The sequence below is a fragment of the Lygodium microphyllum genome, chromosome 15 (genome assembly GCF_053477565.2).
Source record: "Lygodium microphyllum isolate KBCC chromosome 15, Lygodium_microphyllum_v1.1.10, whole genome shotgun sequence".
NCBI classification, from domain to species: Eukaryota; Viridiplantae; Streptophyta; class Polypodiopsida; order Schizaeales; family Lygodiaceae; genus Lygodium; species Lygodium microphyllum.
This window is the reverse complement of record NC_141149.1, coordinates 35088419-35115068: the sequence shown is the minus strand read 5'-3', so window position 1 is coordinate 35115068 and position 26650 is coordinate 35088419. Positions and strand designations below refer to the sequence as shown.

The window sequence follows — 26650 nt, the reverse complement described above, 5'->3', positions numbered from 1 at the left end:
TCTTCCAACTTAAATTACATAGCAAGAACTGTGTCTGTGCACAATGTTTTGTCTTATGACATCTCAAACGGTGTGATAAACAGATTGTTCCATCATTGACACATAGTAATTGATCCGGTACGCACATCGTTGTCTAAAGATGCTCCACCCAATAGCCACCTACTTAAAAGCATTAACAGGCACAAGGTCCAAAGGGTAGAGACTTGGGAAGAATGTCTTTTACAGAAAAAGACACACCAATTGCATTTCCTCAGGTCAGGTTAGTAAAACAAGTCATACTTTTTCCATGATTAACACAAGGGTCAGTTTGTGAAATTGATTGCATGCACAATAAAGAACACTAGCCAGGAAATCTAATAGCACAGAAGAGAGCATAAGATACCCCTAATGCCAATACAAGGTGTTCATTTATTTACCCAGGTCCAGTATTGTAATGATATTGAGAATATCGTAGCCATTCTGCAAGAACTTGAGCACGTGCCCTTTCAACTTGCAAATGCTCCCTCTCTAGTAAAAATTCCAGCTCCTCAAAGTGCTCAACCTTACTTTGAAGCTTTCTTAGCTGCAGGTAGAACCTCAGTTCAGTGGTCAAGGTAAGAGAGATGCAAAACAATCAGTTTACAAATTCCAAGGTGACTAGTTCCTTAAGTTTGTAAGATGTACAGCACCTGATTTTCTATTATACTGGACATCAGGTGTTCAATTTCACGCTCTTCCTGGTCTGCTAGAAGTTTTGCATTAGCTGCCACTGCACTAATAGCTGTAGCAACAGCTGCTCGAACCTGTGTGACTGAAGGAAGGGTATCTTTGGAAGCTGTAACCTCAGTCTCCATATCCTTCAGTGTTTGCATCTGTTCTGACACTGCAAGTAAGTGCACGTTTAGTAGTAGTTCCAGATTTACAGGTTTACAACTGCTAGGGTGAAACAGAAGATTATCTGCAGGAACAGATCCCTATTTGAGAATAATGCTGCATGATAAGCCACACACACTGCAAAATCTTATAAGTTATTAATCAATGTCGCTAGTGAGCCTGTTTCCCTGGTAAGGTACAAGCTAATCAATCTGAGACAAAGCCTCTAGGGGCTAAGCGCCATAAGTACTTGGATTAGACAAAAGGGTGGATTATTCACTGACCCTCAAGCTGTGAACTAGCAATCAATCTCAGTCAGATGCTTCAATGACTTGACCAACTAGGCTGTAGATCATCAGATCAACCCCGTGGAGCATTCATAAAGCAAGAGATCAGCAGTACTTGCTTCTATTGCACCAAGTTACTTTGCAGATGGAAAAATGCACATGCAACATGAATTGCAGCAAGGCTATCTTTCTGTCAGCTTTTCATTCCATCCAAGCAATAATGAGTGCACCATGAGTCTAAGGTGCCACTAGAAGCAAAAAAATGCAGTCCAGTAACAAGCATGAAACTTTTCCCTTGGCTCTAAAGCCACCAATATTGAGAAACTGACTAGATGGCACGAGCCTGAGATGTATGAAGCATGGCAGATTTATTTTCATATTATCTTCATGAGCCTGACACGTATGAGGCATCACAGATCTATCTTTACACTAAAGGACAATTAGCCTTAATAGAATATGGGAGTATGACTTCTCACCTGCTTTACCTTGTGGCAACTCATCTTTCTCTGCCAACCCCTCTGATTTGACCAGCTCCTTGCTGTTTTATTGCATAAGAGTTTGAATGCAACAAACTAGATTTGTATAAGAGATGAAATAATATTATGCAACAAACTAGATTTGTATAAGAGATGAAATCATATTATGCACATCCTTTAAACAACCACCAAACGCAGGAAATTCGACCTTGTGGCTTGAAGACCAGTTGGTAGTAAAACATCTTTCTGAGAACCAGCCTGAGTATTGTAATTGTTAGAAGACAATATCTGGGATGCAACAGGGTCTTCCTCTGCAAGGGCTGCTATAGCTGCTTGCGCTGCTGCTGCTGCTACCCGTGGTCCTACCATGGCTGCCAAAAAGGCTACCTAGCACAGATTGTGGAAGTTACAGAAAATAAAAGGTGCCCTCGTTTGCTTTTCACATGCAAACAGCAAGTAGTCCAACATGCTAACCTGAGCAAGAATCGGATTGCTAGCATCAGCAAAGGGAGTTAGGCGCCTCCGTTTTACAGGTGGTGTGGTTGTATCATCAACAGTTTCAAGGTTTTCAGTACTCCCATGCATCACCGGTTTGGACTTGGAATCCACGGGATCATCGGTAGCATCACTCTCCTGTTCCATTTTTGCACCTTTATCACTGGTGTCCAATTGTGTAGAAACACCCAAATCTGGAGCAGAAGCACCCAGATTGCTGAGAAACTGATCACCAAAAGGAAGCTTTATAAAGTGCATGATACACTCGGCCTTTGACTTTGTTCCAACATGATTTGCCACACGGTTCCAATCTTCACCATACTTAGAGACAGCTTCTAGGAGTAGTAGAACCTCTTGCCTGGTCCAATCTTCTTGGCTCGTCTGAGTAGTGAGACTCTTCTCCTTCACCCTAAAATCATCCTTTGCGAAACCATCATCTGGAGTCGAGAAGCAATTTTGGCAAAGCAAAAACCCTTCCTGTCACACACAAGTTATCCCAGAAAAATGCACTCATTTTCAAGTAAACTTTGGAGTCTGGACACCCCTTAAAAAAACAATGGATAAAACATTATCTTTTACAGACAACCACCTTTTTGAATGAACATAACAAGATATTTGACCAGATATTAAGTACTTTAAATAAGCAATGCCAGAAATTTGCATGTAGCTACTATCCATTAAAAACGACTTAAGCAGCAGCCAAAACTTCTCTTTCAAATACTTCATTGCATATTCTAGGAAAGGAAAAAAGTGGCACTGCTGTTCATGAAGTGGTCGATGAGAGGGCTGCCATTGGGGGGGTTAATCAGTCCATAGATGGGTGTTGGATACATTATGGGACAGCAAAGAATCCATTCCACTCCCCAAAAGAACTAGAGGAGCCACTCACCATGCACAGGGTAACTTGCTTATGCAGGCACTTGTAGCTACTTCATGCAATGAGGAACCTGTTTTCTTCTAGGATGTTAGAGGATGAGCATTGGATGACAGCTATGCAGTTAGAGTTCGACTCTGTACATAAGAATGGCACATGGGAGTTATGTGAATTGCCTACTAGCAAGCGTACTATAGGCACAGTGTGTTTACAATTTAAAACACAGATCTGATGGTAGTATTGATCACTACAAGGCACATCTCATTGCCAAATGGCAAGCCCGTAGCATGGGATTGACTATGATACAACGATTGCACCCCCTTCACATATGACCACCATTCGTAGTGTTATTGCTTTGGGATCTCTCAATTGGCACACCTCATGTACAGCCCTGGTACTACATATTGGCAAGCAATCAAATGTGTCTTTCATTATCTTAAAGGCACTCAGACATTCAGCTCTTCTATCCTACAAACACTTCTCTTTCGTTGCATGCATTTACAGACAATTATTGGGCTGTCTGTTTTGACATGCAAGGTCTACTAGTGGTAATTGTTTCATGCTTGGCGATTCATGTATCTCTTGGCTAAGCAAGAAGCAATCCACAATGGCCACATCTAGCTATGAAGCTAAATATAGGGCAGCATTTACAGCTACATTGGAATGTGTATGTCTCAAAAGCCTTTTGGTCAATCTTAGTGTGGGACAACATTCACCCACTTCTATCTATGCTGACAGCCAAAGTGCCATGATAATTGCAAGGAATCTAATTTCCATGCTCGCACTAAGCACATTGAGGTGCATTATCATTATGTCAAAGAGAGGGTCCATGCAAGGGAGATGGACTTGGTTTATGCCCCTACACACAACAACTTGGCAATTTACAAAAGCTCTCTCTGGAGAGAAGTTTTAAGGTCTTTTGAAAGGCTTTAGGCTTACTACCGTTCGGGGATTGATCTATCGATGCTTGTATACATTCACATCATTTACTGAAGGGGGGTTTGTTACACTTATCATGTTCCTCCTTCACTCTAGAGTGAACGCTCTCTTATCCGTAGACACTTTTTACCTTCTACCTGGAGAAGAGTTTTTTCCCCTTGTGAACATGCGTCAATGGGTGTGGTACTTTAGTACCTAGGGATTGTACTTTCATTATCATTGTCACATAGTGGATGTGACTTTCCAGCAATGCTCTTATATTTTGCTGTTCACTTGTTCATACTATGAGTGTATGTGAGAGAGTGAGATTGATTTCTTGGGTGACAATCAAATTGCTCATGGAATATGACGGTTGTCGAGACATAGCTATGAAATTTGGATCTGATCTCTTGCAAATATATAGGTGGCATTGGTGGCTCTTCCAACACGTTCATTTAGTTTCGTATCAACCATGGAGGCGTATCAAGAGAACCATGCATATGCCAAGAAGATGAGTTTTGCTAGCCCATAGTTGCAAGTATCTATACAGAGCAAATCTTAGCAACTTGCAAACATGGTTTGCAAATTAGATTACCTCCAATTGGGCTTATGTGGCAACAGGTTCATACTATAATATGGATAGAGTCCTTAAGTTTTCCAATTCCTTAAAATGAGTGCGAGCATAGATTATCTTATTCAACACAATTGAGTGTCTAGGCTAATAACCTTATCATGGTTAATACTTATAGTGGCAATAAAAAGGCAAAGTAAGAAACTCAAAAACTATCTACCATGGATTAGAGACTTCTAGCAATTTTCAAATCCTAGTTGTACTTGTGTGGATTCAAACACATGCAACACAAGTGAGAATAGCATAGTCCAAATGTGGGAGAATGTAGTGCATCAAGTCAGTAATGTCACGTTGATGGAGTCCTCATGCTTTTCAATTCCTTAAATTGAGTGCAAGCATAGATTTTCTTATTCAACATGATTGGAGTTTTAGCTAGTGACTTTATCATGGTTAATATTTTCAGTATCAATGATAATGATTCAAGAACAAGAACGCTTTTAAGAAAAAGACAATAGTGAGAAGTTCAAATATTGCCTACCATGGGTTCTAGGTTTGTCGCAATCTTCAAAAGACAAGTTTCATTTTTTAGGATTCACACATGGCAAGGTATTGAGCATCTAATCCAAAGACTCATGACATTTATACCAGTAGGAATATGCACTTCATCAAGTTTCCACCTTCAAAGGGAGGTGAGGAACATCCTATTATTGGAGATTTAGGTGACATGTCGTCGCAACCACCAATGCAGCATGAGTTGTCAGAGGATGAGACTCAAGTGGAGAGTCATCCACTGCTACTAGATTCCCACTTGCTAGTAGTTCCAAATTCAAAATCCAAGACTTCTTATTAGGATGGTATAATAAGCTGGTTTCTTCTTTTTCTTTCACATACAATACAATGTACACTAAGTATAGTGGAGCTATAACAAACCTTTTGTATATCAATTATTACCGTGATATATTGGCTCAACGATTCCAAATCAATTTGATGCTCATGTACTTTGAAAGGCGATTTGTATTATTTAAGTATTTCAAGATATGATTAAATGTTCATCTTTCAATGTAAGGGTGGCAAATGGCCAGAACACCCTATAATTATACTTGGGTCATCATTGACAAGATGCCCAAGAGAAATTAAAAGTTTTAGTTGAGCGGTCACATTGACCAGAAAGCTCAAATGACTAAGCCTTTTACACTCAGATAGTCACATTGACTAGAAGCCTATATAATGAGTAGTTTCAGAAAGTGAAACCAGATGCTCATGATCAAAGAAACAAACCATGAACCGGTAAGCCTATATAATGAAGCTCTCCAAAAGCTGAATTTGGTAACTCCTAAAATTTGAAAGGTTACTATTTTTGAAAGTTGCTCAAATGAAAATTCTATTCACGTCAAAGGCTCTGGAATTTCGTAAGAAACAATTGTCTTTAGCAACTATCTCAAATACTTAACCATTTGAGAGATTTTTAGAATAGAAGGTTTGGAAGCATTTTTCTCTAGAAAAGTGACATGTGACATCTAGAAGAGAAACTGTGTCATTTTGAAGAGACAAGGATCCCTACACTTCTCATTTTCAATGAACACTTGCCATTTATAGCCTTTACTTTTCACTTTTGAGCACCCAAGCTCTACACCTATATACTGGAGGACTCTCTTTTCATTTGAAACAAGCTATCATGCTGAAATTTCAGCCACATGCTTTGTAGTCTCCTATATATCTCTTATCCAAGAAACACTTTCTACTTAGCTTGATCTAATTCAAGCACTAAAAAAGAGAATCAACTTATTACCCGGAGTCTGCAAAAATTAGGGTTTCAAAACCCGGTTTTTAGAATTGCAACAAATCAGCTCTTTTGTATATAATTCAGGCACTTGGTACCCATGGTTTTGTTTCAATAAATTCCTGAAAAGGGAAAGGAACCAGTTCCCCTCTCAAAGTGGTGTCGACTCCTCTCTCTCTCTCTCTCTCTCTCTCTCTCTCTCTCTCTCTCATATTTTTCATAGTGATAATTGATTAAGTTGATTAAGTTCAAAGTATTGTTATTCTCACGTTCTTTCCCACACTTACAAGAGCAAGAGATATTTTCACCTCCTTCCCAATCGCTCACCAAAGACTCAAAGATTCAAGCATTGAGGGTGCCCCAAAGGAGAGAGAGTAGCAAGATGGCTAGTGACGATCTCATTAGATTCAAGCACATTTAGAAAAATTCTTTCACACAAACTACAAATTGATGACCCATACCATGGTTAGAGAAGCTATGGAACATGACCATTGGAGGGGAGCCATGGAGCAGGAATTAGAGGCCATTGAGTGAAATGGCATGTGGAAGAGCTAGAATGTAAACAAGCTAAACACAAAGCCATTGGAGTGAAGTGAATGTTTAAAACAAAACATCATAGCAATGGTTATTTGAACAAGCCCAAGGAAAAATGAGTAGCCAAGAGGTTTACTCCAACATCCAAAGTGGATTTTAATGATATCTTTACCCATACCACAGGGATGGTGAATCCCTACCATAGTGCAATATTTCTTTAACTTTTATTGCAAATGAATGAAGTGCACCTGAGATCCTCTGGCCTCTCTACTAATCCAAGTGCCACTTGCTGTCAAAACTAACAGAAAAGCCTTCAAACCAATTTGCCTCTTGGTTTGCTTGGAAATTGGCCTTTACCTTGCTCCTTGAAAGACTTTGAAAAACAAATTCAGCCCCAAATCTGATATTGGCTAGCTGGCCTCTTGAATTTCCTTGAAATTTCTCAATTTCAGCTGCTAGAATTCAAGTCCTAGGCCTCCAATTCTAAGCACACATCCCGAGGCATCTATCAAAACCCTAATTTCTGATGTAAATCAAGATACAACAGAGATTGACTGAAATCTCTTCCTCTGATAAATCAAATGGCTGGATTTTATTGAGACAACTTAAGAAATGGCTGGAGGATAAGAGAGAATACTAAAGAGAGAAACTTCAAACTTTCATTGCGAGAAAATGGAAGAAATCAGCCATTGCCTTCTCTAGACAGTCATTAAAGTTGTCTCCATTGATGGAACACCACAAATATGATGTTGTTTGACTGAAACAACCCTCAAACTCCTCTCAACTACTGTTGTAGTCTCTTCAAGGCATGTCACCAGCTCTTTAAGGATCTCTTGCTAGCTAGAAATGGCTTGTCAATTGTTGTAGCAACTATGGCAACCTTCTCTCTATCTCTCTCAACTTGCATAAGGCCAGAATGACTCTCTCTCTCTCTCTCTCTCTCTCTCTCTCTCTCTCTCTCTCTCTCTCTCTCTCTCTCATAAAAAATAGCTTTCCACTTGCATGGGCAAGTTTTGCCAAGTGGCAACCTAATCCCCATTTTCCAACATTATCTAGCTTACTAACTTAATTTTCAAAATATTAATAATTATTTTAGTGCCCAAAAAAATTATTCCACCAGTCAATAATTAAATTGGGCTAGGCCAATTTGTCTCCCAAGTATCCGAAAGCAATTATTGACCCTTAGACTTGCATTAATTGATTAATTATTGCATAATATTTAATATTACCACTGATATTAATAGCCAATAAATTGGTTTAGACCAAAATCGGACACCAAGTACCACCTAGTACCTGTCAAGCATAACTTATTACAACTTTTGCCCTTAGTACCAATTGATATCTTGGGATCTTGAGTCCCACACTGTGAAATAATTAACTTGCACCTCACATGTGCAAGTCACATTTGCACATTTGATTAACTTCTAATCGAATGCTAAGTAAAGCAATAAAATTTCATGTCCTTATGACAGAGTTAGTGGAAGATCTCCCTGATTTTTCTTCTATTCACACCTTATGTCCCAATTGCTTACAAGGAAAGAAACATAAGCAACCTCATTCACAAGTTGCTTCATGAGAGCCTACTACACCACTAGAGTTGATATTGAGTGCGCGAATAGAGGAAGCGTGAAGATTTGCAGCAGGAGAGGTGTGTAGGTGAGTGAGAACGACAGAGAGTACGATCTGATTTGGGTGTACCAACAATGTGTTGGTACACAAAGAATAAAATGTATTTAAACTTAGGGCTCGTAAGGGTGCATTCACATGTACAACATAATAATATAATAATACACATGTACAATACATGAAGGTGAATAAAGGACCTTTACATCCCAACAACCTCCCACTTAAAGGTCCGAAGTGAATATTAGCAATGCCTTGATCAATGGGCTAAAAATCAGGCTGTTGTTCAAACTGTGTTTGATGCTGATTTTGCATCTGTAACCTCTCAATAGGTTGCTGAAATTGACTAAAATTAGGTCCAGCTTACTGAAATAGAGGCAACAAATTGTCAAATATGTCCATAGGCCCCACATTGGACTGATTTTTGCAATCCATGAAAAGCTCACCAGCATGTTCTGCGAATACCACATCTCTACTAACAAAAATATTGTTGGTGGAGGGTTGGTACAAGCAGTACCCTTTACTTTCTGCACTCTAACCAATAAAGATGCATTTGACAACCTTGTCTTCCAATTTATGTCTTCGTGGTTGTGGCACTAAAGCATATGCCAAACAACCAAAGACACGGGTATGTGATACCACTAGTTTCCAACCATTCCAAGCCTCATAAGGCGTACAATTAGCCAATGCTTTAGTTGGGTTGCAATTCAGCATATACACTGCACAAATGATAGCATCAAGCCAAAACTTTGGGGGCAACTTATTGTGTGACAGCATACAACATGCCATCTCCATCAAAGTGTAATTTTTTCTTTCAACCACACTATTTTGTTGAGGTGTGTAAGTCGTAGTACACTGATGGATAATGCCTCTTTCAACCAAGGAGTTAAACTCCCATGACGTATATTCCCCCCCGTCGATCAGTACGGAGTGTAATCAACTTGCATCCACTACCATTTTCAACAAGGGCAAGAATGTTTTAAAGCATAGAAACACTTTGGATTTGTGCTTCGAAGCATATGCCCAACAATGACGAGTTATATCATCAATGAAAGTAACAAAGTACAAGTACCCTTCGATGGATTTCACATGCATGGGTCCACAAATATCACTATGCACAAGCTGTAATTTCTGATCAGCACACACAATACCGCCCTTGGGAAACGAAGCATGAAGCATTTTGCCACGTACACAACTTTCACATACATTGTGAGTAGGTGCTTTCAATGGAGGAAACTCGAGCACCATATTTTTTATTCTTAGACATAGTAAACTGCCATAATTAAGATGGCCAAACAGACCATGCCATGACTCAATGTCATCCACAATGGTGGCATTTGTTGGGAATAACACCAAGCCTTTTACGGTATTCGGGTGTGCATGCATCCTTACACATGTACTATATATATATTATCAAAAACCTAAAGTGGTACACTTTGAGATTGTACCCACATTGAGTCTTGTGCTCTCTCTCAAACTCTCTACTCTACACTCTCTCTCACTGTGTGAACCACAGCATCGCATGTCTCGATCCTCACGCACTGCGTTGACAAACTGGTATCAGAGCTGTGGCATAAGTCTGCATGCTTCTTGAGGCAGGTGATAGGTTGTTCTTGACCAAGCTGACCGGTCGAGATAGTCAATAGGTCATTTTTTGACCGGACAAGTCAGACGGGTGGCGTGAGTCAAACATCAGCAAGTGACGGTCTAGAAAGTCAACCGTGAGCTGCAACAACAGCCAGCTCCGACAGGTCAAGCAAGCAGGTGACACCCTGGGGAGCAAGCAATAGACTGGAGGCAAATCAGACATGACCAAGCGCGCTTGACCAAGCAGGCGTAATCAAGCACAACAAGTCAGGCTAGCAGGTAACAGTCTGTAAGCAGGCGACAGGGACTGGAGGCAAGTCAAGCGTGACCAAGCGGGTGCAGGGCATCACGCGATAGGAGACAAGCATCACTACGCTACGATTCAACGCAAGCGACGGGCTGGTCAAGCGGCAGACAAGCTAGCGGAGATCACGCCTGATCAACTACGTCACATTTCGACAATCCTACTTTTCGTCAATTTTTTAAATTAATTTGTGAAATCTGTTCCCCTCCTACTGACAGGAGTTCGCATCCGCAAGCACACTGAAATTTTGAGCCAAAAATTTAGGGCTTTTCTCGGATTTGGGGATTTTGATGCACATCAGGACAATTTGATTCAAAAATTGAAAATTTGGTGCACATTTGCTTGGGAAATTTGAGGCTTTTCACATTTTAATGAATTTTTTTCAATTTCACTGAATTTTGTGCACACCGTGTCATAGTGAAGCAATGCAGAAGCGAATGACCGTGACAAAGAGTAAACAGAGAGGGGGGGAGAGAGAGAGAGAGAGAGAGAGTGAAACGCAGAAAATCTGCAGTGAAGAATGTTGTATAAGGATGCAGAATTATACACGGGTGCAGAGAAAATATCTGCGTATGTCTCCACCACAAGGACCTCGATCTCCATCAGCCCCAAATGCAGTCTCCGTCACACCGTCACCAGCACGCTGAAATCTGTCAGCTACAAGTGTTCAAGACTTCTCGAAACTCAACCTTATAAAGGCTGAAAAGAATGCCTGAAAAATACCTGAAATAATCAGGCCAGCTGCATTTAATGCAGCCGACTGCAGTCGGACAGTCCGATTGCTGCCATGTGGCAGACTGCCACGTGGCACTACTCATGTGGTACTGGAGATGACCGACTCTCAACACCCCCTCTCACATCCTAGACAAGGCAGCAGAGGGAGGGATCTGGAATGTCGATGAAGCTAAGCCTGGGGAAGTGCCTTTGTAAAAAAATTTGCAAGATTGTCTTTAGTCTTACAGTATTCCACATCGATGGTCGCATCCAGAAGCTTCTCCCTGATGAAGTGATACTGGATCTCTATGTGCTTTGTCCGGGCATGGAATACACGATTCCATGCCAAGGCAATGCAACTCTCATTGTCACACTGCAAAATAATAGGACGAGTCTAGGGGCAGCCAAGCTCCTCCAACAACAGCCGAAACCACACAATCTCACATGTGGTAGAGCACACAATCCGATACTCTGCCTCAATCGAAGATAGAGATTTTGTGGGCTGCTTCTTGCTACTCCAAGCGATAGCACTAGCACCCAAGGTGAAACAATAAACTGTGGCCTTCCAGTTGGGATCCATAGAAGTAGAAATGGACCGACAATTTTCCATCTCAAAAGTCACCAAGAGCTCTTGTACATATCTCTATTGAGAGATCAAAGTCCCCTTCTGAGACTGATAAATCTCATGGCCCAAAAAGAAATGGAGAAGTCCTAAATCCATCATCTCGAACTTCTGATATAGGACTGCTTTCGCCTCTTCAACCTTCTTGGTATGATCATCTGCAACAATCAAGTCATCAACATACAAAACAAACAACACACGACCACCCTGCACATAAAGCTGTGGATCGTCCCTAGAGCACCAATAGCCCAACTTGGCTTGGAGAAACGAATCAATCTTCTCATTCCAAGCACGCGGAGCCTGCTTCAGGCCATACAAGGCCTTCTTCAACCTGTAAACCTTCCCATCTGAGGAACCAAAGCCAAGAGGCTGCTCTACATAGATCTCCTCCTTCAAATCACCATTCAAGAAGACCGACTTCACATCCAACCGAAAAACAAGTCCTCTCCTATGACCAGCCAAGGCAAGAACAGCACGAATAGTCGCCATGCAAGCTATAGGGGCAAAAGTATCATGGAAGTCAACACTTGGGCGTTGTGCAAAACCTTTAGCAACAAAGCGAGCCTTATGCTTGTCAAAAAGAGCCATCACTATGGTACTTGGTCTTGAAGACCCATTTGACACCAATCACCTTCTTATGAGAGGAACGAGGCACAACAAACCAAGTGCCATTGCGCTCAATAGCCTCCAACTCTGCTTCCATCGCCTTCCGCCAGTGATCAGACTGTAAAGCCTCTTTCACTAATGTAGGCTCTCTATCCTGCATAACATGGGACATCAAACAGTAGTTAGAGCAATCAAGCTCCGTAGAATGTGTCTAGTGCCTCCGTGACCTCCGCAGTCCATCTTGCGCTTCCCACTCCTCAAGGACACCCTCAATCCCCGAATCTCGGAGTGTGTCACGGAATCATAAGAAGAATATCCATCAAGAGGCTCTGGCTCCAAAGGAACTGTCTCGTGAGCCCAACTCTCCCCTGGATCTCCAAGGACAGGGTGCTCCTCACCCCCCTTTATGGCTGGAACCTCCATAAACCGCACATCTCGGCTCGTATAGACATCCTTCTTGACAAGATCAAACAAGCGATAACCTTGGAATTGGGAGCTGTAACCAATAAAAACCTGTCGTCGGGAAGTTGCCTCAAACTTGTCAAGCTGTGTCTTCGGGATGTGCACATAGGCGTCACACCCATAGATCCTAAAATAAGAGACATCAAGCTTAGTCTCAAAGTAAGCCTCAAAAGGTATCATCCTGTCAACGGCCAAAGTGGGAGATCGATTGAGGATGTGAACTATCGTAGCTATTGCCTCAACCCACAGAAACTAAGGTGTCTATTGTGCACGCCATCTCGATCACACTTTGGTTCTTCCGTTCCAAGATGCCATTTTCTTGAGGAGTGTTGGTATTAGCAAACTCTTGGTGAATGCCTCTATTGCACAAAAACGAGCAAACTCATTTAAAAAAATTCATCACCCTTGTTTGATCGCAAGGTCTTCAATCTCCGAGCCGATCAATTCTCCTCGAAGAGAAGCCAATCCTTGAAGTGGGAGAAAGCCTCCAACTTCGGTGCCAAGAAATAGGTCCACGTCATCCTGTTGTAGTCATCTACGATCAACATGAAGTACTAGCTCCCCTTCAAGGCCACAAGCATCCGTAGATACAAGCTCCATAGGTGAAGTAGACCGCCTTGAAGCTTTGTTGGGAATCGCATCCCTATGCTCCTTCCCACGGATGTAGGAGACGCATCACTGTGCTAGCTCACCACTATGTCCGAACAAGCGATCCTCGCGACGCCTTCCAAAGATACTCATAGTTCAGGTGGCCAAACCGAGCATACCATAGCTCAGACTGTGTCTGAGAGGTAAAAAGAAGAGAGTTAAGAGCGAAAGAAGACTTCAATTTGCAGATGTCATTCTCCTCATACCCTGAAGAGAGAACCTTCCTCGATCCACGATCAAGGACTCGAACAGCATCACTGTCAAACTCCACCAAGAGACCAAGAGAACAAATCTTATGTATCGAAAGCAAATGATACACTAAACCTGGCACATACAACACCTCGGAAGTGCAGGTACCACCACGTCTATCTGGAATCAGCTACGTCTCACCCCGTGCAGCAATAGACACAGAAGAGTTGTCTCCGATGAGAATCTGCCCACGCGAGGATCGCAAATGGGCAACACCAACTGTCGAACGAGGCATGTGTCATGAGGCACCACGGCCCACGATCCACTCTTAAGCCTAAGAAGTTGTCATCTCGCAGCATCATAAGTCTTCGATGTAGAGTCCTCAATGACCACTAAGTGTAGAAAAGCAGCTGACAAGGGTACATCCACCGCTTCAGAATCCTTCGGGTCCTTCTTCTTGATGTCCTTCTTGTCCTTGTCAGGGCCGTCCTTCCAATGGTCGATCTTACCACAAATATGGTATGTCAATTCTTTCTCTTTGTCCTTCTTGGGTTTGTTGTCTTTCTTCTTCTTTTGGTCATTTCCCTTCTTCTGAGAGACTTGACCAATCAATGCCTCCGATTTGGAAGCATTCTATCTCTTCAACTACTCCTCTTGGTCCAAGGACATAGAAACTAACTCTTCCCAACGAAGAGTCGACTCCTGCCCTGAAGCAATAAGAGCGGAATCAAAGGCACCAAATCACGGCGGCAACTCGGACAGTAAGGTGATCGCCCTGTCTTCGGACGAAATGGGCTTCCCCGCATTTTGAACCTACATCTAAAGCTGTCAAAGCTTGTTGATGTGTTCCCGAAGTAAAGAAGACTTATTCACGGACAGGATCCGCATTTGCATCTCCAAAGAAACCCTCTTCATAATGGTCATCCAATTATACATCTGGTCAAGCTTCAACCATATCTCCCGAGCCACCATAAAGTGCTCTATATGGGCTATCACGATTGTTGTACAAGATAGAAAAAGAAAAGAATGAATCCTAGCATTCATCTTGTCCCAATGAGACTGGGCCTTGGTCAACTCTGCATGAGCATTTGAAGAGAGTTTAGACTCATCTCTCAGTGAGGGCCGGTCGATCTCCTTCATCACAAGCTCCGCCAAATCATAAGACTCCAATATGGCCAGCATCATCACGCACCAAATGCGGTAATTGTCGCCATCGAGCTTTTGATCTGATGGAAGGGCCGGTAAGACAAACACCTTTTGGTCCATGATCACGTGGAATTTGTTGGGTATTTCACTCACGCCTCACTTACGCCTACGCTCACATCGAAGTGTCGGTGATCAATAGGACACTGGGGCACTTTTTACTCTCGGTAGGAGAGGTTTTTTTCTCCAGACTTATGGTATTATTTCGTATGTGCTTATGACACACATTTACGAGTACTTACCGTGTTCGGGTGTGAACACCCCCCTACAACCCTAAGGTTTAAGGGTTGTACCTTGTACTTTTAGTTTACACTCTTTCAGTCTATTGCATTGGGTGTCGTGCTTCACTCTCTACTGTCTACTGTTTTCTGTGCTGAACTTCGATCTTGCCATCCTCTCTCACATTTGGTATCAGAGCAGTATTGGCTCTGTTCAGCCGAGGTTCCGTTCAGCTCAGCTCCCCGCTCAGTCCAACTCTATGTGCTGCGCCACGCCAATCAGCTATACACACCAGACTGACACCTGCCAAGCTGCTACGCCACCCGCCAGACAGCTCATGTCCCACACCTGCCTGTCTCGTTAGCTACTCGTCCGGCTCCTGCCACCTGGACATCAGGCGCTAGACGCTTCGTGTCTGTCCCTATGCTGCCTGTCATCAGAGTCAACACCGCTGGTGAGCCAGCGTCCGCTTCAATTGCCAGTTCTCTGCCTTGCGGGTGTCCGTCTGTTGCGTCTCCTCTACGCCACCCGACAGCGGCTTTGTCAGCTGCGACGCCTCAGACGTTTAGTCCCTGCACCACCACGCCAGCTCGTCTGCGACATCAACAACGTTGACCACTCACACACCCCCCTGTCGTCAGCAACAATTCATTGTTTCCAAGTGTTGCTGGACACTAATTGCACGTTGGACTGTGTGCTTAAAAGACGGTTTTGATAGAGTGCACCTCTGTACACTAATTGCAGAAAGTTATTTCCTCCAATTTTTGAAAATTTTCAGATTTTCAGTGAAATTCTGCTTCGACATTGCTCTTTTACATTTTTTGGTAATTGAAAAATCATGGCAAATCAAGGAGGAGATGTTTTCACCTATGTATCCAAAGAGGACAAATTGGATGGAAATAACTATTCACTTTGGTCCTTCATGATAAAGAATGTACTTGTGGCCAAAAAACTTTGGATATTGGGTGATTTTGTAGCCATGCCTTGCTAAGTTTCTAAAGTGAACATATAGAATATTTGACATTGCCATTTGGAGCTCGATGAAGGAGGACATTTGAGCCAACTACTCCAATTGATTAAAAGTGATTATATTAAGCAAACAATGCAAGCAAAAAAAATTGTATTTCAGTATGATCAAGGCAGGTGCAAAACAATTCTTCTAGCTAATTTCAGAAAGAGTCACACAAAGCCACATTTTCTAAAATGTTTTTATGATATTGATTGGCCACACTTTAGACCTACAAGGGCACTATTTGTGGATGATAAGAGTAGAGAAGATACAAGCTGGGCCCCGTCACGCTCTTCTCGACTTCCAGATCCAGTAGCCGCTTCACAATCTTGAACCTTGTGGGGATTAAATGGGGGATCAAACAACCTTGGAATTGAGATCTGAGACTTGCGTTGGATTCCTGACGTCGTTTTGCATCTAGGAAAACTCGAGTCTGCCACCGTTTGATTTTCCATGAAAATTATCACTAGCGCTTTAGGGACTTTTCGCTTAAACAAACACGGAGAAATAGTGGTGTGGATGTTATAGCCTCTGAGCAGGCTTTTATGGCTAGACAGAAGGGCAAAGGCAGCCAAGTGAAGTATGCTCCACAGAGTTTTGAGACTTCTTGCACATCACAGGCAAACAAAAAACAAGGGGACACGCAAGCCAAAAAGAGCAAATGCCATTATTGCAAGAAGCCATGCCACTACATCACTAAGTGCAGAAAGCGCATTGCCAAAGAGAAGAAAAAGGAGTCAGGAATGTCTGTTTTTGATGCCCCTTCCACTGCTACTGAGTCTGCGTCCTTTGTTGCAAACAGGGACTATTGTTTTTACACATGCAGTTATGACACCTCTTGGGCAGATCGAGCATTCAACTCCACTAAGGATGCAGGCACTTGGTTTTTTTACAGTGGTGCTTCTAGGCATATTACATCTCGCAAAGATTTATTTGCATTTGTTCTTGCAACTCCAGTTGACAAGTCTGTACAGTGTGCCAACAATGCATCATACCTTGTTAGAGGTATTGGGGAGATTGTGCTCACAACCATTGATTGCTCTATTCTCTTCCTACAGGATGCTTTATTTGTGTTAGGCATAAATAAAAATTTGATTTCTATCTCTTCTTTGGCACGTTGTGGATTGCAGGTCACATTTGATGATGACAAGACAAAGAACACATGACTTTGGTCTTGACAGGCACTTTATGTCATGGGTTATATGAGTTGGATGCTCTTTCAGTTGATCAGTCAGCGTATTTAACATCCACTCTTACTCCTCCTATGATACAAGCAGAGTTATGGCATGCTAGGATGGGGCATGTGAACTTTGGCAGCTTGATGCTCTTACAACGTACACAGATGCTAGATGGATGGATTACCTCTACTGGAGAGACCTCCTGAGCACTTGTGCGAAGGATGTATTTTGGGAAAAATGCATCGTTTTTTGTTTCCCCGTGATGTTGCTTTTAGAGCAACAACCAAGTTTCAGTTAGTGCATTCAGATGTATGTGGACCTGTGCAAATAAAGTCATTGGGAGGATGTTACTGTTTTGTGACTTTTATTGATAACTTTACTCGATTTTGTTGGGTCTACTCTTTGGTTTTAAAAAAGGTGTTTGTCAATAGGGATGTACTATTTGATGAAAAATCAGAATTGTCCCTGGCTCGTTTAGACACATATCAGGATGCCCGTGATGTATTTGAAGGACTGCTGCCCATTACATTCGGTGATTCAGCTGGAGTTTCAGCAAGTGAACTCAATGTTCAGCCAGCTACTCCTTTGGAAAATGCAGAAAGACAGCCATTGGCTGATCTGAATATCCAGCAAAGTGCTGAAACTGAAATTCAGTAAGAGCTTATGCACAATCAAGAGGCAAGACAAATGCCTAGATGATATTTACAGACTATGAAAGATAGTCATCTGGATGCACCCATGGCTGGTCGTACTAGAAGGCAAGCTCGTATGCATGATACTGCACATACCATGGAGTTTGTTATGGCAGCAAGCACCCTTGATGAAGAAGAGCCTGAATGTTTTGAGGATGCACAACAGAGTGTGCATTGGATGGCAGCAATGAAAGCTGAATTGGATTCTATCACTAAGAATCAAACATGGGATTTGGTGTCTTTGCCATTTGGGAAGAAAGCCATTGGAACAAAATGGGTCTACGAACGGAATGCAGATGGATCCATTGACAAATACAAGGCAAGGCTTGTAGCTAAAGGCTATGCACAAAAAAAGGCATTGACTATGAGGAGACATTTGCTCCTACTTCCCGTATGACGACCATCAGGTCTATGGTTGCTTTGGCTGCTCGTTATGGATGGATTGTGCATCAATTGGATATTCAAATTGCATTTTTACATGGGGAACTTCATGAGGAAGTATACATACAGTAGCCCATTGGTTTTGCAGTTGAGGGCTTCGAACACTTGGTCTGCAAGTTGAAAAAAGCTTTGTATGGTTTGAAACAAGCTCCTAGAGCTTGGTATGCAAAGATAGATGCTTTCTTGCTTAGCCAAGGGTTCATAAACAGCTCATCTGAGTCTACCCTTTACGTATGTAAAGAGGGGGGATCCATGCTAATCATTTGTCTTTATGTTGATGATCTCTTGCTTATAGGGACGCATGCTGATCAGATTTCAGCATTTAAACAAAATTTGCAGCAAACTTTTGGCATGTTAGACTTGGGATCTTTGCATTATTACTTGGGTATTCAGTTCATACATGATGCTAGAGGTATTGGGTTATCACAGTCAAGATACATCGGCAAACTTCTTGAGAAGTTTGGCTTACAAGATTGCAAGCCAGTTTGTATACCAATGGAACCTGGACTTAAACTGTCATTACATGATGACAGTGATTTATTTGATATACACACATATGCTCCAACAGTTGGATGTCTTATTTAATTATGCAACACTAGGCCAGACATACAATTTGCAGTTTCAGCCCTGAGTAGATATATGTATCAGCCACGCATGTCACATTGGCAAGCTGTTAAGCGTGTCTTTTGTTATTTGCAAGGTACTAGATCTCTTGGATTGCTTTATGCCAAGGGGGGACCACTGCAGTTACATGCTTACAGTGATTCTGATTGGGCTGGTGATTATGATTCACGTCACTCCACTAGTGGCAATTGTTTCTTTCTTGGCTCATCTTGCATATCTTGACTTAGCAAGAAACAGTCCATTGTTGCCACATTGTCATGTGAAGCTGAATACAAGGCAGCTTTCACTACCACAGTTGAATGCGTATGGATTAGACACTTGCTTGCTGATCTGGATGTATCTATTACGGAGCCTACTCCTTTGCTCATTGACAGTCAGAGTACCATTGCAGTGGCACGGAACCCAGTGTTTCATGCACGCACGAAACACATTGAGATACATTATCACTTTGTCAGAGAGAGGCTACATAAGTGATATCAGCCTTGTCTATTGTCCTACCACCAGTAATGTGGCAGACATCTTCACCAAAGCTCTTCCGTGTGAAAAATTTGAAGCATTTCACCATGCTTTAAATTTGATCTCCTTTGGTGGCGAATGATCCTTGTACTCTTGATCACTCTTCACTCCGGGGGGATTTGTTGGGTATTTCACTTACGCCTCACTTACGCCTACGCTCACATCGGAGTGTCGGTGATCAGTAGGACACTGGGACACTTTTTACTCTCGGTAGGAGAGATTTTTTCCTCCAGACTTATGGTATTATTTCGTATATGCTTATGACACACACTTACGGGCACTTACCGTGTTCGAGTGTGAACTGTCAGAGATCATAGCCTGTTTTCAGGCAGCAGGTGCAGGCAGCAGCTGCACAGTCCAACTGCACAGTCGGACTGTGCAGTCGGACTGCCACGTGGCAGTCCGACTGCCTGCAGCCATTTTATTTCTGGCTGCGCCCTATTTTGGCGCCCCATCCTAGGCAGATTTTCGCCTATTTATTGCTGACGTTTTCAGCAGTCTGGCATTCATTCTCTGTCGCAGATTACAGACCGGTGCCGTGCAGATCTCTGTCTCTGTTCGCAGATTTCAGACAGCAGACAGTGCAGACTGCAGCAGACTTCGAGGTGGACAGCAGGTCGCATCGTCGAGGTGGAGACACGCAGTCCAGCGCACTGCGCCCGTGTATATCTTTGTATTCAGCATTCTTTATACAGCAGATCTTCAGTGTACACTGTCTCTTTCTCTCCCTTCTCTCTCTGCGTTCTCTCACTCTCAGTCCTACGCTTCCGCACCGCTGCACTCTGACATGGTATCAGAGCAGTGTATGAGGGCTGACTGAGCGCAGAATCAACCTGAAGAGGAGTTTCCATCGCGACACAAATTTGCGTTTTTTGCGTTTAAGGGCAGACAGGAGGGCTGCGCCTTGGAACAAGGCTGAAACGAGTGTGGGCGCACAGGAAAGGAGTACAGGTGGTGGATTTGCTGCTGTTTACTGCTGTTTGACGCGGAGAAAGTTTGAGTTTTCAACCTAAAAGTGCAGGTTTTGCTTTTTCATCGCCTCCGGCGGGTGAAGGAGCTTCGGGACGCTGAAGAGCCTTAGCAGGCTGAGTCTACTCAGTCAGAGGGGGCTGCTTTTGCGTTTGAGAAGGCATTGCAGGTGAAGATGTCTACAGAGATGGACTTGGAGTTCCAGGCGATTATGGACCGGAAGGTGCCTGTCCTACCGGCTCTTCCTACAGATCAGAAGCTCGACGGTGACAACTACCGCATTTGGCGCGTTATGATGTTGGCCATTCTGGAGTCCTATGATCTGGCGGAGTTGGTACAGGAAGATATTGACCGGCCCTCGGTAAGAGATGAGTCCAAACTCTCTTCCGATGCTCGTGCGGAGTTGGCCAGGGCCCAGTCTCATTGGGACAAACTGAATGCCAGGATTCGATCCTTTCTCTTTCTATCATGCACTACAGCTGTGATCGCTCACATCGAGCACTTGACGGTGGCTCGTGAGATATGGCTGGAGCTTGATCAAATGTACAATCGGATGACCCTGATGAAGAGGGTTTCTTTGGAGGTACAGATGCGGACCTTGTCTGTCAATAAGTCTTCTTCGCTCAGGGAACACATTAACAAGCTAAGGCAGCTACAGATGCAGGTTCAGAATGCGGGGAAGCCGATCTCCTCCGAAGACATGGCGATTACACTCTTGTCCCAGTTGCCGCCACGATTCGGTACATTTTACTCTGCCCTTATTGCTTCGGGGCGCGAGTCTACTCTTCGGTGGGAGGAGTTGGTTCCTATGGTCTTGGACCAAGAGGAACAGTTAAAGGGACAGAATGCTTCCAAGACGGAGGCGTTGACAGGTCAAGCCTCTCAGAAGAAGGGGAAGGACCAAAAGAAGAAGAAGGGGGATAACAAGTCCAAGAAGGACAAGGAGAAGGACAAGGACAAAGACTCCACATGCCATATTTGTGGAAAGACTGGCCATTGGAAGAAGGATTGCCCTGACAAAGACTCGAAGGACACCAAGAAGAAGGAAACCAAGGATTCTGGAGCGGTGGCTGCACCCTCATCAGCTGCATTTCTACACTTAGTTGTCATTGAGGACGCTTCACCGAATGCTTCTGATGCTGCGATGGCGGCTTCCCAATCTCGAGAGTGGATTATTGATAGTGGTGCCTCACGGCACATGACTCCTTCATCGGATGGTGTTGCCCAACTGCGACCTTCGCGTGGGCAGGTTCTCATTGGAGACAGCTCTTCAGTTTCTATTGCAGGTCGGGGTAAGATGCAGCTTATTCCGGATGGACGAGGTGGCACCCATACTTCAGAGGTTTTGCATGTACCAGGCTTGGGGTACCATCTCCTTTCAGTTCATAAGATTTGTTCCCTTGGTCTTCTGGTGGAGTTTGACAGTTCTACAGTGCGAGTCCTTGATCGTGAATCAAGGAAGGTTCTATCATCTGGATATGAGGAGAACGGCATTTACAAACTGAAGTCTTCCACTGCCCTCTCTACTATTCTTCTTACCTCACAGTCACAGTCTGAATTATGGCATGCTAGGTTTGGTCACCTAAACTATGACTATCTTCGGAAGGCGTCACGGGGACAGCTTGTTCGAGGGTTGCCGGATATAGTGGTGAGCCAGCAGCCATGTGTCTCCTGCATACGGGGGAAGCAGCATAGAGATGCCATTCCCCATACCGCTTCGCGGCGGTCTACTTCACCGATGGAGTTAGTATCTACGGATCTATGTGGCCCTATGAGGAATGAGTCCCTCCGTGGGAGCTCGTACTTCATGCTGATCGTGGATGACTATAGCAGGATGACATGGGCCTACTTTTTGGCACTAAAATCAGAAGCTTTCTCGCACTTCAAGGATTGGCTTCTCTTTGAGGAGAACCGATCAGGCCGGAAGTTGAAGACCTTGCGATCCGACAAGGGAGGTGAATTTGTCTCTAATGAATTTGCTCGGTTTTGTGCAGATAGAGGAATTCACCAGGAGTTTGCCAATACGAATACTCCACAAGAAAATGGTATTCTCGAACGGAAGAACCGCAGTGTGATCGAGATGGCGCGCACCATGATGGAGCACCGACAGACCCCTCAGGTTCTGTGGGCCGAGGCTGTGGCTACTGCAGTCCACATCCTTAACCGATCTCCTACTTCGGCCGTGGAAGGGATGACTCCATTTGAGGCGTATTTTGGAACGAAGCCAGATGTTTCTTACTTTCGGGTCTTTGGGTGTGATGCCTATGTTCACATTCCCAAAGCTCACCGTGACAAATTCGAAGCGGCTTCCCGCAAACAGGTATTTGTTGGCTACAGCTCCCAGTCCCAAGGCTACCGACTCTATGATCCCGTCAAGCGGGATGTATATACTAGCCGTGATGTGCGGTTTGTGGAGGTTCCGGCTTCTTCAACGGGTGAGGAGCATCCCGTTCTTGGAGATCCAGGGGAGAGTTTGGCTCCTTCTACAGTTCCACTGGAGCCTGTGCCGTTTGATTATGATTCTGTTTCTGACACAGAGTCTACTGTTCCACCGGATCCTTCTGAGGAGTTACCACTGATGGACATTCCAGAGTCTTCTACTGATGGAGAACGACGAGGGGAGGTTCGGCCTCCTCCTCGCTGGGCCCGTGACACACTCCGTGATTCAGGGATTGAGGGGGTTCCTGAGGAGTGGGGACCGCAGGATGGTCCGCGGCGGTCACGGAGGCACCAGGCGCATTCTTCGGAGCTTGTGTGCTCCAATTATTGTTTGATGTCCCGAGTTATGCAGGATCGAGAGCCCACCTCCGTGAAGGAGGCTTTACAGTCCGCCCCATGGAAGAAAGCTATGGAAGCTGAGTTGGAGGCTATTGAGAGGAATGGCACTTGGTCACTTGTGCCACGCCCCCCGAAGAAGAAGGTGATTGGAGTCAAGTGGGTCTTTAAGACCAAATATCTCGGTGATGGTACTTTGGATAAGCACAAGGCTCGCCTTGTTGCTAAGGGTTTTGCCCAGCGCCCAGGGATTGACTGTCATGACACCTTTGCCCCTACAGCTCGTATGGCAACCATTAGAGCTGTTCTTGCTTTGGCTGGCCATAGGAGATGGCCTGTTTATCAGCTGGATGTGAAGTCGGCCTTCCTGAATGGTGATTTGAAGGAGGAGATCTACGTTGAGCAGCCTCCTGGCTTTGGTTCTTCAGATGGGAAAGTCTACAGGTTGAAGAAGGCCCTGTATGGTCTCAAGCAGGCCCCGCGAGCTTGGAACGAGAAGATTGATTCGTTCCTTCAGACTCAGTTGGGATATCGGCGGTCCAAGGCCGATCCGCAGCTGTATGTTCACACTTCCGAGGATGGTTGTGTGCTGTTTGTATTATATGTTGATGATTTGATTGTCACAGGTGATCATGCACAGCAGGTCCAGGAGACAAAGTCAGCTTTACATCGGACGTTCGAGATGACGGATTTGGGGCTACTCCATTTCTTTTTAGGACATGAGATTTTTCAGTCTCAGAGGGGGATCTTTCTCTCCCAACAGAGATATGTTCAGGAGCTCTTGGTGTCTTTTGAGATGGAAGATTGTCGGGCCCTCTCTACTCCTATGGATCCGAACTGGAAGGCCACTTCCCACTCAGCTTCTCCTTTGGCGGATGCTTCCCGCTATCGACAGTTGATAGGGTCTTTGATTTGGCTTCTCAACACCAGGGTTGATCTATGTTTTGCTGTTGGGCTCTTGGCAGGGTTCATGAGTGAACCTAAGACGGTGCATTGGCAAGCTACTCAGAGGATACTTCGGTATCTGAGGGGGACGTCTGATTTGGGGATTCATTACCCCGCAGGGACAAATGGGTCAGATCTTGTACTTGCAGGTTGGAGCGACTCGGATTGGGCCGGTGACGTGGACCACAAGCGGTCTACAACAGGTTACTGCTTTACTTTGGGTGCAGGTGTTATTTCTTGGAGTAGCAAGAAGCAGCCCACGGTAGCCCTTTCGTCTACTGAGGCGGAGTATCGGGCCGCGTCTTCCACCACATGCGAGGTTGTGTGGCTTCGGAGACTGTTGGAGGAGCTTGGGTGCCCCCAAACTCGTCCTACATTGCTGCGATGTGACAATGAGAGTTGCATTGCCTTGGCAAGGAACCCTGTTTTTCATGCCCGGACGAAGCACATTGAGATCCAGTACCACTTCATCCGAGAAAAGCTTCTGGATGAGACCATCACTGTGGAGTATTGCAAGACGGAGGATAATCTTGCGGATTTGTTTACGAAGGCGCTTCCTCAGGCTCTACTTCGGCAACATTCCAGATCCCTCAGGCTTCTGCCCTGTCCAGGCTCTGAGAGGGGGTGTCAGAGATCATAGCCTGTTTTCAGGCAGCAGGTGCAGGCAGCAGCTGCACAGTCCAGCTGCACAGTCGGACTGTGCAGTCGGACTGCCACGTGGCAGTCCGACTGCCTGCAGCCATTTTATTTCTGGCTGCGCCCTATTTTGGCGCCCCATCCTAGGCAGATTTTCGCCTATTTATTGCTGACGTTTTCAGCAGTCTGGCATTCATTCTCTGTCGCAGATTACAGACCGGTGCCGTGCAGATCTCTGTCTCTGTTCGCAGATTTCAGACAGCAGACAGTGCAGACTGCAGCAGACTTCGAGGTGGACAGCAGGTCGCATCGTCGAGGTGGAGACACGCAGTCCAGCGCACTGCGCCCGTGTATATCTTTGTATTCAGCATTCTTTATACAGCAGATCTTCAGTGTACACTGTCTCTTTCTCTCCCTTCTCTCTCTGCGTTCTCTCACTCTCAGTCCTACGCTTCCGCACCGCTGCACTCTGACATGAACACCCCCCTACAACCCTAAGGTTTAAGGGTTGTACCTTGTACTTTAAGTTTACACTCTTTCAGTCTATTGCATTGGGTGTCATGCTTCACTCTCTACTGTCTACTGTTTTCTGTGCTAAACTTCGATCCTGCCATCCTCTCTCACAGAATTCCACGTCAATCTCTGTAGACATCTTCTCCTACAATGCCTGCACAAACACAAAAGAAACCCCCTCTGACTGGAAGAACTTAACATGCAAAATAATTCAGCAAACAAGTCTTCTAATGCATTGCACACTAGGAGCAGATTTCAACAAAAGGACAGTTCTAAAAATAGAGCATGCAGCAAGTCTTATGGCAAAAATGTGGAGTGTCATCATTGTGGCAAGAAAGGGCACTACAAACAGGATTGTTTTTTATTGAAGAAAGAGAAAGATAAAAGCAAAAACAATGAAGACAATAAGACTGAGAAAAAGGACAACCAGCCTGCAAAGAAAAGCAATGTGAAGATAGAGGAGATAAATGAAGTTACCCATGAGATTGACAATGACAGTGATGTACTCCTTGCTTCTTCTTTGAGTGCACATGCATTGATTGCAGATTCTAATGATGACATGCATACTTGGATACTTGACTCAGGTGCATCTTTTCACAAATGAGAACTCAGATATATGCCCGGGAAACGGAATCCATATCGAACACGAGACACCAACATACAACAGTGAGTCACTGAAAGTGCTTTCTCATTTGGATTATTTACCGTATTTAAGATATGTTGATTTTGAAAGATATATAACTACGTTTTTTCAAACTCTCATTATCTTTTATATTACCACAAAAAGCTCAACCCGTATCACTAGTAAGTGCTATGGGTTGAATAATATCGAGATCCCAAAACCTTTGATTACTCTGGATACTCTGCTTGTGGATCAACAAATGTGTTCCTCCATTCTTTTGAGAAATCCTTAGAAATGAAAACAATGTGATCAATGTATTTATGGTAAGCATGCTCAAACATCATATAAAAAAACTCTCTAAAGTCTTCACCCTTAGAGTTGGTACATTCAAATGTATGTCAGATGCCAAGGTTATCTCTAGGGGAAAATAAGTATTTCATTACTTTTGTTGATGATGCCACACGCAAAGTATAGGTTTATCCAATCTATTATAAAAATGAGGCCTTGGATAAATTTAAAGAATTTCTAACACTTACTGAAAATCAAACCAACAAGATATTATAGTGTCTTCGCTTCAACAATGTTGGGAAATATGTGTCTAAAGCCTTTCAGGACTTTTGTGAAAACAATGGGATTAAAACAAAGCTCACTACCCCTCACAATCCACCCCAAAATGGTGTTGTTGAGCGTATAAACAAGACCATTCAAGACAGGGTCCGTACAATGCTGTCGCATGCTACTTTACCTCATGGATTTTGGGCAGAGG

The 26650-nt window shown here is 43.9% G+C and overlaps 1 protein-coding gene across 1 annotated transcript in view; it reads right to left on the bottom strand.

Annotated features, from left to right (window-relative positions):
* Positions 1 to 217: 217 nt before the first annotated feature.
* The window catches only part of SWI3A (SWITCH/sucrose nonfermenting 3A), an 86953-nt gene continuing 60520 nt past the window's right edge, over positions 218 to 26650 (bottom strand). Inside the window, exons 3-7 of the mRNA XM_087694065.1 lie at positions 2090 to 2587; positions 1824 to 2002; positions 1616 to 1677; positions 669 to 862; positions 218 to 562 (exon numbers count right to left, since the gene is read on the bottom strand). Of these exons, the coding sequence (XP_087550191.1) occupies positions 413 to 562; positions 669 to 862; positions 1616 to 1677; positions 1824 to 2002; positions 2090 to 2587 (1083 nt within the window). The 3' untranslated portion in view covers positions 218 to 412. The remainder of the gene's footprint in view (positions 563 to 668; positions 863 to 1615; positions 1678 to 1823; positions 2003 to 2089; positions 2588 to 26650) is intronic.